The sequence below is a fragment of the Dioscorea cayenensis genome, chromosome 2, assembly GCF_009730915.1.
Source record: "Dioscorea cayenensis subsp. rotundata cultivar TDr96_F1 chromosome 2, TDr96_F1_v2_PseudoChromosome.rev07_lg8_w22 25.fasta, whole genome shotgun sequence".
Taxonomy (NCBI): domain Eukaryota; kingdom Viridiplantae; phylum Streptophyta; class Magnoliopsida; order Dioscoreales; family Dioscoreaceae; genus Dioscorea; species Dioscorea cayenensis.
This window is the reverse complement of record NC_052472.1, coordinates 1,835,299-1,848,302: the sequence shown is the minus strand read 5'-3', so window position 1 is coordinate 1,848,302 and position 13,004 is coordinate 1,835,299. Positions and strand designations below refer to the sequence as shown.

Genomic DNA, 13,004 nt, shown 5'->3' with positions numbered 1-13,004 from the left:
ATTGGGGGTCGCACAATACTCAATTGTGTGCCCAAAACTGAAGGTCTGGCATAATCAGAAAGTGTTCTCTGTTACTCATTCTATTATACCATATTATCTGACCCTTGATCTTCTACTTCAGCTCAGATTGATGGTTCTTGTACAGGTTATTTACCCTTCTTCTAAGTGTACGCTTAAGCTTAAGATCTCCTTCAACAATTTGTGAAGGGTTCCCTCGAGTCATAACCTGAAGCTACAACCTAAAAAAAAAAAAGAAAAATCAGAATGATGATAGAATAAGAAAATGTGGAATAGAATGAATGATGAATAGCTAAAATAGCAAAATGCAAAGTATCTCTAAATGCCTACTCCCCAGCAACGGCACCAAAAACTTAACAACACCCTTTGCATGTGACCCACAAGTGCACGGATTTATCGAAGTAATAAATCGCAGGTGAGTGGGTATCGTATCCACAGGGAATAGGGAATAAAAATACCAAGATTGCTATCTAACTAAGCAAAGAGGGAATAATGATTTTTTTTTAATAAAATGTAATGAAAACAAGAATAAAATGAAACAAGAAAGAGAGAAGCACAAATAGATGAGAGGTAAGGCAATCGATAGAAGTGGGGTACTCGGATGTTGTTCCACCTAGGACAATTACTTCAAGTGCAAAATCAACTATTATATCTCATAATTGACGCTTAATGAGTCGTTGAAATCATTAAACACACAGTCCCAAACCTAAGGTCAACCATGACTAATTCTACATTATGTCCTAGCAGAGAAATCGATCAATCTCAACACCTCACACTGTGTAGAGTTGCAAGACGCTCTGGGGATTCCAAGTGATAAACCCGATTCCAATGTATAGATCTAACCCTTTGGTCCAGGTGAAAGACCCCTAGTCGCAATTAAGCCATATGTGCTAAAGTCACTTCAACGCTTCACTCCATTGCCTATGCAACTATGCCCCAGCAGATGGTCATCTCTTAGCCCATTCACTCTACTATAACCGCAAAGAACCCTTGGAACGTGGAGGTAGGATAAATCATATCGAAGGGGAAAGGGAACGCTCCGCTACCTCTCGACTTACCCTCTTGACCCTCTCCAATCTTGCAATGTCTAACCTTCATGGTGTGTCACTCACTCACAAAGGTTACCAATGTAGACTCTCAACCCTAATGTCACTCTAAGGGAGAAATCATGCAATAAGCATTCAAGATTGAAAGTCAATTAAAGACATCAATTAAGGAAAACATAATAGAAGATTAATGAAACAAATACATCCTAGGGTTCACAAATCCAAGTACCCACTAGGGGTTTAGCTCTCCATGGAGCTAGTTACAATCAACAATGAAATTGAATGTAAAAACAAGTAATCCATATAAAAAACCCCATCGATATTCGTGTCGATGGTCTTGTGGAGTAGCCTCGTCTTCTCCAAAGGTCCCCTTGTCCGGCCTAGGACACACCTCACGTGATCGATGCCGATGAAAGCTTCCCCAATAACCTTCTTCCAAGCAGAGCGCGGTGTCGAATCTGTAGAACCACTCCAAAGACTTGGCCAAAAGCCTTTCAACACCCTAGCCGACGGCCTCCCAAAAGTTGGAGAAAAGTTGGAGAGTAGAGGGAAAAAAAGATCCCAAAAATTGGGCTGAATCGCGGCTTATATAGGGCTCGAATCGGGTATCCACACGCCCCTGTGGATTCTCCACATGGGCTTGTAGAATTTCCACATAGGCATGGGGAATTTCCACACGCTCGTGTGGATTCTCTGGAAACCTGATTTTCGGCCGGCTGTGAACAGTAACTGCTATATTGTATTGCTATAGTGATTTACTTCAGTAACCTGCTACAGTACTCAGCCAAAACACTCCCAATTCCACACTTTTCATTGAGGCAACACAAACGGGCACACGTTTATGCCGTAGATCACAACTCTTCTTCAATCAAAGGCCTTATTGGTGAAGATCTTGCTATCAATGCACAAGTCGGGATACGTAAATGTGACTGCCTTTGTGCCCCTCCAACTCATTGTAATAACTTGAATACATGGAGGTTGGCACACATTCATGTATCTTAGAGCCCCACTTGTGTCTTCGCGTTTGTTTCTTCCAAGATTTCACCAAATAGTGCGTTCACGATCTACTTTTGGTTTCTTTTCTTAATACTTGGCTTCACAACCCTACATGCACAAAAGAACACAAATACACATGTATTAATGCTTAAACCTGATAAAAGTAATGCTCATCGTAAGGAAAGAATACTTCACATTCTTAACACACAAGCACTTATCAAACATTAATTCCAAAGCAGTACAAGAACTAAGTCTAAGTTACCCCATTTATAAGAGTACTCACAAACTCTTCAATTATCGTGGATCCAATGTAACTGGGTTTCTTAATCATCACTCATGTTAATCAAACATGAAAATCCGGGGGCTCTCACAATTGTAGAAAATCATGGCAATGAGTACAAATAATTGAATCACTATCAAACATCAATATTAGATCTATTAGTATCCATGGTTTAATACAAAATCAATCCATGAGTTCATTATATACTAGAATACCTAACAAGTTAGCTCTTTATGATAAAAGAATGCAAATAAAATTCACAAGAAATAAAGTATATTAAGGAAACATAGAAGCACCTTCAAGACTCACTTCTTCCTCGAATTGGTAAAGTCCACCTAAGAACCTACGAGATCCCCATGAGGATCTCTTCGTAAGCGGATCTCTCCACAAGTGGCACCCTTGCTGTCTTGGGTCTTTAACTAATTTCCTCTCCTACGCTTGACTCTCCACCAAAAACAATATGCATCCCCACTCTCCCTCGCTAAGGACTAATTAAAAACCCTTAAGATTGTCAATTTATGCTTGGACAATAACAGTGTAGGTTTATCGGTGTAATCGTGGGTGTAAGGGGCTTGACTTTAAGATTCCCCAAACCTTACAAGCATCTAGGCCACTCACAGTCATAAGAGAGCTCATATGGCTTTTAGGTTGGATCTTATGACCAAAGCATAGCTGCAAGATCACCTGTAAGGGTTGTCTCTAAGTCATCATTCTCTTATCATGTTGATAAATGGTTACACTTTCATAATTACTGGCGTAGGGCAACCTATATGACTCTCTGGATTACTATAAATTGTTCTCTTACTCCATAAATACCTCAAAATATTACCCCATGCTTCATATGCCCTTTCAAAGCCTTGAATGCACAAAAACAACAATCTAAGTACCAAATGAGTAATAATTCATCACATCCACAAGCCATGTGCTCATAGTAATAATAGCTAAACATGTACATACATGCAATTATCAATTATTGAACTGTAACAAATAAAAATACCCTATAGAAAAGAAAAACAATGTACATCATTTCCAAAAAATATAAAGAATATAGCTATTTTTATTTTTAAGGTAAGTAGGTAACAGAAGTCAAAAAAAGTGTCTTGATTCCACCCACTTCAGTTGTTGCTTTATTAAAATCGATTATGTATGAAAATCAAAAGAACAAAAGAATGATGGACCCTTTACTTTAGTGGTTCAATAAAAAATGCAGGGCGTTGCATCTTGTCATTTTTCCCTCTCTTAATTCCAGTTGGATTATTTAAGTGATTTATAATTCTAATAGATTCGTGTCTCAGTGCGCCCTCTGGACCGAGATCTCCAAAATCACTGTCCTGAATTTCCGTTGGCCTATTATCGATGATTTTAACACCATCACTGGTCCCAATGAGCATCGTGAAGGTTCTTTTAGTTATTATTCGCACAATGCTCATGCTCTTTCTGATTTCATTGATAGTAATAATCTTTTGGATTTGAATTTTTCTGGTTGTAGATTCACTTGGTGCAATAATCAAGCAGGTCTTTCCAGGCGCTAAACCAGCTTGGATCGAGGTTTGGCTAATTTAGCTTGGTTTTCTAAGTTTTCTTTGGTTTCTCTTTTTCATCTTACCCGTACTTTCTCTGATCATGATCTCCTCCTTCTTTTCGGTCTCTTTACTCCATCAGCATCGTAGAATTTTATTCCGTTTTTATAACTTTTGGTTGGATTATCTGGGTTGTCATGATGCGGTTCGGGAGGCCTAGTCGGCTTTCCCTCGTGTAATCCTCTACATTCCTTTACTCACCTTCTCTCTCGTACCCAGTCTAAAATCTTGTCCTGGAGGGCTTCTGGTTTTACTCCTGTGGATGCTGATTTGAGGGAAACTAAAGAGTCTATTCGCTCCTTAGAGCTAAGTGATTCTCTGGATCCTGTGAGCATTGATCGTATGATGGAGAATTATAACAAGTTTGCCGTCTTATAGCATCATAACTCCTTGTGGTGAGCTCAGCATGCTCATTTGCTTTGGCTTAAGGACGGGGACCATAACACTACCTTCTTCCATAATTCAGTTCATATCCACACTCATTTTAATACTGTTTCTCAGGTCTGCGATAATTCTGGTAATGTTGCTTCTGTTCATTCAGATATTGAGAGTATGTTTGTTAACTTCTATTCTAATTTGTGGTCTGATAACTCTGATAGTAACTTCATTGACATTTTTAATGCCCTGCCTAATGATCTTCCTTCTCTTTCTGAGCACGAGGGTTTTGTCCTTATTCGGCGTGTTACTCTTGATGAAGTTTTTGCTTCTTTACAGGATCTCCCCTCAAGTAAGGCTCCTGGTCCTGATGGTTTCAATGTTGAATTTTTTCATTTCTTTTGGCCAGATATTGGGGATAGTCTCTTTGAGGCTATTTCATACTTCTTTGATAACTCTGTGTTGCTGGCCTCTTGGGGCAGAACCTACATCACTCTCTTTCCTAAAAAGGATAATCCCAAGTTCGTCTCTGACTATCGCCCTATCTCTTTATGTAATGTCTGCTTCAAGATTGTGACTAAGATTCTTGCTAATCATTTTAAGAGTGTCCTCCCTAAACTTATTAGTCGTGAGCAAGTTGGCTTTGTTTCAGGTCGGTGCTCTTTTGATAATATTATCGCCTTACATGAGATAGTGCACACTTTAGAGAATGATACTAAGAATCCCCCTAGTATGCTGACTAAAATCGATATTAAAAAAGCCTATGATTCGCTTAATTGGAGTGCAATTCTTGCCACCTTAGCTAAGATGAATTTTCCCAACACTTGGATATCTTGGATCGACACTTGCTTGAGATCCAGTTCTTTCTCTCCTCTTATTAATGGTTTTCCTTCGAATTGGTTTTATTCTTCCAGTGGTGTTCGCCAAGGGGATCCTATCTCTTCTTACCTCTTCATCTTAGTGTCTCAAAATCTTTCTTCTATTTTGAACAAAGCTCTTAGTACTAGATTGATCCCCTGCTTTGATGCAAATCTTTCTTACAATTTTGACCATCTCATGTATGATGACAATTTGCTTATTATATCTAGGGCTTCTTGTTTAACTACTAGGAATATCAATTTATGTTTAGAGATTTATGCTCTTCTTAATGGTCAAAAGGCCAATGTTACCGAATCTGCAATTTATTTACCCTCTTGGTTCAATTCCAGAGTGGCGAGAAGTATTAATTCTATTCTTAAATTCCCTGTTGCTTCTTTCCCTCTTATCTATTTGGGCATTCTCATTTCCCCTAAAAGACTTAAAGTTTTTCATTTTAAACCTAATGTGGATAAAATCTCCCGTACTTGCTCCAGATGGAAGCATTCTAATCTTTCTTTAACAGCTAAATCTACTCTTATTAATGCTTCCATTCTTGCTATTCCTATTTATTATCTCTCAGTCTTTCATGTTTATCAATTTGTTCTTTATAAGATATCCAAGGTTGTTAGAAATTTCTTTTGGCACAAAAAAGCCAATGGAAAGGGCATCCATGCGATTTCTTGGAGTCGGATTATTGAGGCCAAAACTGAGGGGGGTCTTGCTATCCAGAACCTTAGTGCTGCCACTCATTCTCTTAAAGCTAAGCATGTTTTTAGTTATCTTAACTCCACGGATTCCATCTGGATAAGTATTGTGCATCACAAATATGGATCTATAAATTTTTGGAGAGATTCGGTTCCTCGGAATTGCTCATGGTTTTTTAAGGGCCTTTGTCGCACGACAGCAGCTGTTCTTAAACCTTTTTGCTTAATTAGGTTTGTTAATCCTTCAATTACTTCTATTCTTATGATCCCTGGTGTTCTGAGGTTCCTTTAGCTTTCAAACCTACTTACCTTAACATGCATCTTGATTTAAATTGTCTCACTTGTTCAGATTTTTGTTTGAATGGCAGCTGGGATTTTAATCATTTTTCTTTACATTTCGGCTCTCATGCTAGTGACATTTTTTCCTATCTTGGCCAGATTAATTATGATTCCACTAATGTTTGGGTTTGGGCTCATAAAACTTATTCTCCTAAAATCGCTTCCAATGTTTATCATGTTTTAAATCGTGGTTGTTATGCTTCCTCCTCCTGGGTGGGTTGGAGGAAAATCTAGTCTCTCAAAATTATGCCTCGAGTTAAGCATTTTATCTGGCTGGTCTTTTATGCCAGAATTTCTACTGTTGATTTTCTTTATTCCATTAATCTTGGTCCCAGAAGAATGTGCATTTTTTGTAACCTTGAATATGAGACTTCTGAGCATCTTTTTAATCATTGCAGTAAATCTCAAGGTTTTTGGAACACCATCTCTACTCTCATTTCTAAACACATTTAGTTCCCTGATGGTTTTTGCTCAGGCAAATGGTTATCACATTCACATTCCTCTGCTAAAACTAAAGCTATTATTGCTCTTGGTGCTTGTTATATTTGGAAGGCTAGATGTGATGCTATCTTTCGTGACATTTCACCTAACTTTTACATCATTGCTCGTAGGTCAATTAACCAAGCTTTAAGCATCAATCTTGCTGGAAAATCCTCCTGCAGGAACTTTATCATTAATAACTTCTGCAGCTTTGATGGGCCTTTTCTGTTCTCTGCATCGCGCTATAATCAATCTACTCAGACTTGCAGAGGAGAATTTATTTCTTCAAAGTCTAACTTCAATATCTTCTTTGCAGGAAGGCATGTCTCCTATGCTGAGTCCCATCTTGCCGCGGACCTTCAAACTCTCACAATTGCCTTGCAGCTTGTGGTGGATCGTTCTACTCAAGTCCAAATTATCTTCATTTGCAATCCCTCTGTCTTGGATATGCTCCAAACCTCTTCTCCATCTGTTCCTGCCATTTCGCTAAATGTATCTTCGCCATCAATCATCTCCTCTTAGCTGCTGGCTCTCCTCGCATTAGTGTTGTTCCTCAGGCTTGGATGGGTGTCGTCTTTAAGCTTGCCGCCTCTGGAGCTAATCTTCATCAATTATCACTTTTTCACATTGGTCATGACCTCCCTCATTGGGTGATGAAGTTGCTTGCAGCTGTTGACTTCTTTTTCTAGCTTTTAGTTCTTGTTCTTCCTTCCTTTTCCATCTTGCTGCTTCTTTGTAGTTTTATTTCTTGTTTTCAGTTTGCTGCCTCCTCTTCTCTATTGTATAGTTCTTTCCTTTCCTTTTTACTTCAATAAAAGCCTCTGGGGCTCTTTCTAAAAAAAATGAAATTATCAAAATATATAACAAAAAATTGATTTAAGTAATCCTCAAAAACTTTCAAGTAATTAATAGCCAAGGATCTCTTCTTTAAAATAAAATAAAATAAAATGTGTTTTTCAACTGGAATAAGAACAACATGGAGAGATTGGAAGAAAAAATCTGTACTAGTGCTTAGCCAGTTTTCTTTCAACAATGGTTCTTTGTTTTGCTACAATCTTGCCATGCTGAATTAGTTCACAAATCAAGTATGTTGTTATGGAGTATTTGGAATTCTCGAAATAAAACATTGTGGGAGGCTCATCCACCTCCACTAAGCATTTTCATTAACCAAGGTAATGAGCTATTGAGATCGTGACAAGAGTTGCAAAGGAATATCCATCTTATGCGTGGTGGGAGTACGACTTGTAATTGAAAATCAAATGTGGTCCACACCTTTGGAGGGGCTAGCTTAAGTGTAATTTAGATGGGCCTTTGTTTGCATTCCAGTTGCAAGTGGGTATTGGAGCCGTTCTCTGTGATCATCATGGAAGTTTTATTAGTGGTTATACTGCTACTTTAAATAGTTTGTTCTCCCCAGCCAAAGTGGAAGCTATTGCATTAAAAGAAGTTTTAAGTTGGTTGAAAGCAGGCAATCATTCAAATGTTGTTCTAGAGATGAATGCACAAATTGTGGTTCATAATATTTTGTAGGATCAACCAAACATCTCTGCCTTGGGAGTGATTACTACATAATGCAAGTCTTTGTTAATGTAGTGCCCATCTTTTTCACTAAAGTATGCTAGAAGACAGTCCAATAGAGCTAGTTATATGTGGCCATGACTTTCTCCTATGTTTTTTTTTGAAAAAGAGCTCAAAGAGCTAATTTATTGAAAACAAAAGGATTACAATAAAAAAAGAAAACAAACCAACAAGAACTGGAAAGAAAAAGAAAGAACAAAAGTGAAGACAAAAAAACTAACAAGGCTAAACAGACTAAGAAAAAGGAAAGAAAAAAACACAACGAGAACCGAAAGAATAATTAAAAAGAGAAACCAGCAGTGGAAATGCATCTCATTATCCATCTTGGGAGATCCTTGCCAGAATGAATAGAGAAGTGGCGTGAAGGTTGGAAGCAAAATAAGCTAATTTGTGAGCAGGGGACATCCAATCCTTGGGAATGACATGAATACGAGGCTAATTTGAAGCAGAAATTAGATGTGTAAGCGTGTTGATCCGACCACGAAAATGCCAGCCACAACTAGAGTTGGTATTTGAATATAGCTCCTTGAGATCAGGGCAAGAAATGAAAATGTTACGGACTGAAATATGTTCATTCAAACAGATTCTGATCGCGAAAATAATCGCCTGAATGCCAGCGTCCAGCATTGAAGAAGCATCCAAAGGGCAGCAGCCTACAAGAGATAAATTATACTCAGAATTGCAAATGAAACAACCAGCAGAGCTTACCTTGGTGTCCTCGTTCCAGAAGGCGGCAGAAAACAGGAAGAGACCGTCCATGTCAGTGAAATTATTCAACAAAAGCTTCCTGCCAAAGAAAGTAGAACGAGAAATGAAATTGTCTTTGGCAAAGTGAAACGCCCTGAAAGAAATTAAACGAGTGTTGATAGGTAAATCTCGAAAAATGGCGTCACAGCGGGCTTTCCAAATGTGCCAAGAAACATAAGCAATAACAGCTTTAGCAAATGAAGAGATAGAGTGACCAACAACCCAATTTCCAGAGGTAAATTCTCTTAACAGGATAATTTCAGAGCCCATCAAGGAAGCAGTATGTTGCCAGATAGCCTGAGTCTTACAGCAAGTAAGGAGCAAATGTTAAGCTGTTTCCAACTCCAAGCCACAAAGTTTGCACAAATTCCTGGGACCCAACTTAATAGCATGAAGGAAATCACAAGTAGAAAGTCTTCCATGAAACATAAGCCACAAAAAATGCTTCACTCTAGGAGCCGTCCTAATGTTCCATAAATTTTTCCAGCCAGACCAGAAGTGGAGGAATCTTTTGCTATTGAGAAAATGATATACATTGGAAGTAAGCTTAAGATTGTTCGACTTGGGAATCCAGACCCAATGGTTAGAACCAAGAGGATCAATGGAACCAAGCCGGTTAATAATATCAATAGCATGAAAACCAAAAAGATCTCCCAAACTTATGACAATCCCAACAGTTATTGAGAATAAAATCATTCAAAGACATGGAGTCAAAATCCAAATCAATATTAATAAAAGTGGGTTTGTAGGCCAAAGGAATGCCAAAACACCAAGGGTCATTGAGTACCGAAGTAAAGCCGGGATTAAGAATATTGATCCAGCAATCAGGTTTCAGAACTTGAGCAGTGTTACAAAGACTTTCTCCTATGTTTAGTAGTCCTTTTGTTTGGGCCTTACCACCTCCTCAGTTGGTGGAGGTTTTACTTGATGATGTTATGGCTATTAATCAATGAAGTTATCTTTTTCTCTCAAGAAAAAAACTTATAAAATAAATAAATAAATAAAAATCATTCAACTTTGGGGCAGAAAGTGATCTAAATTTATATGCTCTATATGATAAGATATTTTTAGAATACTACCATTGCCATTGAATGATTGAAAGGCTACAATGATAGAGTACTATAGCTCTAGAAGAAAGCAACATATTTGCATTAGCATTACACGTTCAATATATAATTTATTAATTACACAGAGAGTGAAACCATCTTTGGAACAACAACGGGGAAGTCATTAATTTCGTCAATCCATGGGTTGTCCTTCTCCTCCATTGCATTCACAACCTTGAGAGCTCTCCACACTGCACTGTTGCACTTGAATCCAGACCCAAATGCTATCTGCCATACTCTATCACCCTTGTTGATCCTCCCTTTAGCTTCACTATATGCCAGCTCATACCAAAGTGAGCTACTAGAAGTGTTGCCAAACCTATACAGTGTCATCCTTGAAGGTTCCATGTGCCAATTTCTAAGATTTAGGTTCTTTTCAAGCTCATCTAACACTGCTCTTCCTCCTGCGTGAATGCAGAAATGTTCGAACGCCAGCTTAAAGTCTGGGATGTAAGGCTTGATGTTTAAATTGAAGACCTTTCTGAGGAACAATGTGGCAATGAAGAGTAGTTGCTCAGACATTGGAAGAACAAGAGGGCCTATGGTGGTGATGTTAGCCTTCAATGTTTCTGCTGCCACTGACATGAGGCTTTTCGATAAAGCCACACCAACATATCCATCTTCGTCTTCCTCTTGAACAACACAATTGTAGCAGTGATCATATGCGCCCTTCTGCGTACGCACTGTGTTCGATAGCACATATTTTGATCGGCATTTGTCTGATGGCAGATTGGAGATAAGAATGGCAGCGCCACCCACACGGAACAGGCAGTTTGTGACAAGCATGGATCGGTTATTGCCCATGTAACCATTGAGAGTTATGTTCTCTGTGCTAACTATTAACGCACAGCTATTCCGATGCACCTGCCAAATGTTTAACACAAGTTGCAGTCATAAATCATTTATATTCAAACAAGATAGTCTACATCACAATTGCATGTGCATAAAACAGTGAATTGCAGATGGTCTCTCATTCCAATGTAAGATAAATGTCTGTGTGTGTTCTGCCAAAAAGTAACTTTCTTTCATCCAAGAAGAGACTTTATATATCTCTATTGCTATGTCTGATTCTCCACTGACATAGAATTTATCTCCCAGCTTCCTCTTTAAAGATGGTGCAAGTAACTCCTCACCCACCCACCTCTATTTATTTTGTGAACTCTTTGTTCTCAACTAAAATGACCACCCCTATATGCGACCTCAAAGCAATTGGACTAAGTTTTATTCCAATGGAAATTTCTACTATTGTCTTCATCATCGATGTGTACATACTAAACCCATTGGGTCTAAAAAAAAAAGCCATTGTTCGTTTATTTATGATCTCTTCTCTTGCTATAAATATAAAAGGATTTCTCTTAAAATTGTTAAGTCACTATTGCACAAGGCATACTATAATTCCTTTCTTTGAATTAAAAAACAAATTAAAAAAAAAAGGAAAAGAAAACCATGGATGCGGTAGCTAGAAACCATTGCAGTTTTATAAAGCTCTTGGCTTTATGAACGTGTCAGTGAGGGCTATTAATTCAGAACCAAACCCTGAAACAGTCTAGAAATCTAAAAATTCAGTACTGTCACTGCATTTAATTCAAATTCAAGAACAAGAAAAATTTAACCATAATCTTTGCAAGCCATGTATGTATACCTGGAGGAGTTGCTTGGCAAGGTCCACAGAAATGAGACCAGCACTGCAACCCATACCGCCAAGGCTGTAACTGATAACATTGCCCCGCAGCTTGTAGTGATTAACAATCATCGCCGAGAGTGAAGGCGTCGGGTTGTAAAGACTGCAATTAACAATCAAAACACCGATATCTTTGGGCTTAACGCCAGTCTTCTTTAAGAGATTATCAACAGCACCGAAGATAACCATGGTGGTCTCCTTCCTCCCAGAAGTCATGCAAATGTCGAGTTCTTTGCCTAGCAGTGACTCAGGAAGGTATGTTGCCTGTCCGATACCGCATCTCTCAAGCATCTTCCTCTGGAATGCTTCACTCTCCTCGGTGAATTGATCATTGATCATGAACTGTTTTAGAGCAGTTTCTCGCGTAACTTTATAATCCTCGCCAGGCTTGAAACAAGAGAAGTCGACAAGGTATACTTGCCTTGGATGGCTAACAATGTAAAAGACGGTGAAAAAAGATAAAAAGCATCCGCAAATAATGACCACAGGAAGGTTACTTCTCATGGTCATCCATAGAGCATGGAGGAGGTTATCAGTGGTGGAGGATGACAAGTAGTTAAAAGATAGTATGAGAAGTGGTACAAGCATTATGTAAATAGCATTGGATATGAAATGGTGGTAGAGAAGCTTAATGTGGTTGTTCTCAGCCATGATGCTTGAGAAAGAAGCAACGGCAGCACTAGCATGTGGGATGAGGTGAGGAGGAAGGGGTCTATATAGAGTTAAAAGTTATGGTTTGGAAGGAGTTTTTTGGTAAAAAAACAAAAAAATAAAAAAATAAAAAAATAAAACAAAAAACAGGTTAGGAAGGAGTTGTTAGAGACAATAATTATTATGCCGTAGCAAAGATAAAAGAAGACGTTTATTCTAAAATGGAATACAGTGACTTGGTCCAAAAATGTGTGCCCTTGGAGGTTTTCATCACAGAAGATTAATTGCTCTCCTGCTAGGTAGCTAGGCTTGTAGATATTTATTTACACATGGACAAGGAGTTCGATCTTTGGTTTTGACAGTCTAGTCCTTCTTGTTTTCTATTGGAAATGGTTGAATAGAATTTTACCACCACCTTTTTAATGTTATCCTATGTTGTTGATACATAAATTTACAAAATATCTGGAAGTAAGTATATAATTTAATTATATATTTCAGATTATCTATCTCAAGTTAGTTTCAGGAATGAAGGTAACCATAAATGTACCATAAGTACCAAAATAAA

At 38.2% G+C, this 13,004-nt stretch overlaps 1 protein-coding gene across 1 annotated transcript; it reads right to left on the bottom strand.

Annotated features, from left to right (window-relative positions):
* Positions 1 to 10,086: 10,086 nt before the first annotated feature.
* LOC120269248 (3-ketoacyl-CoA synthase 20-like) lies at positions 10,087 to 12,460 on the bottom strand. Its single transcript, XM_039276590.1, has 2 exons — positions 11,750 to 12,460; positions 10,087 to 10,971 (listed from the first exon to the last, which is right to left on the bottom strand). The coding sequence occupies exons 1-2, from the start codon at positions 12,437 to 12,439 to the stop codon at positions 10,186 to 10,188; spliced, it is 1,476 nt and encodes a 491-aa protein (XP_039132524.1). The 5' UTR covers positions 12,440 to 12,460; the 3' UTR covers positions 10,087 to 10,185.
* Positions 12,461 to 13,004: the final 544 nt, after the last annotated feature.

Excerpts from the sequence above, each read along its gene's own strand:
- LOC120269248 (XM_039276590.1), bottom strand. The coding sequence starts at position 12,439 with ATGGCTGAGAACAACCACATTAAGCTTCTCTACCACCATTTCATATCC. Across the intron at positions 10,972-11,749 it reads TTGCCAAGCAACTCCTCCAG|GTGCATCGGAATAGCTGTGC; the intron begins GTATACATACAT and ends AACATTTGGCAG.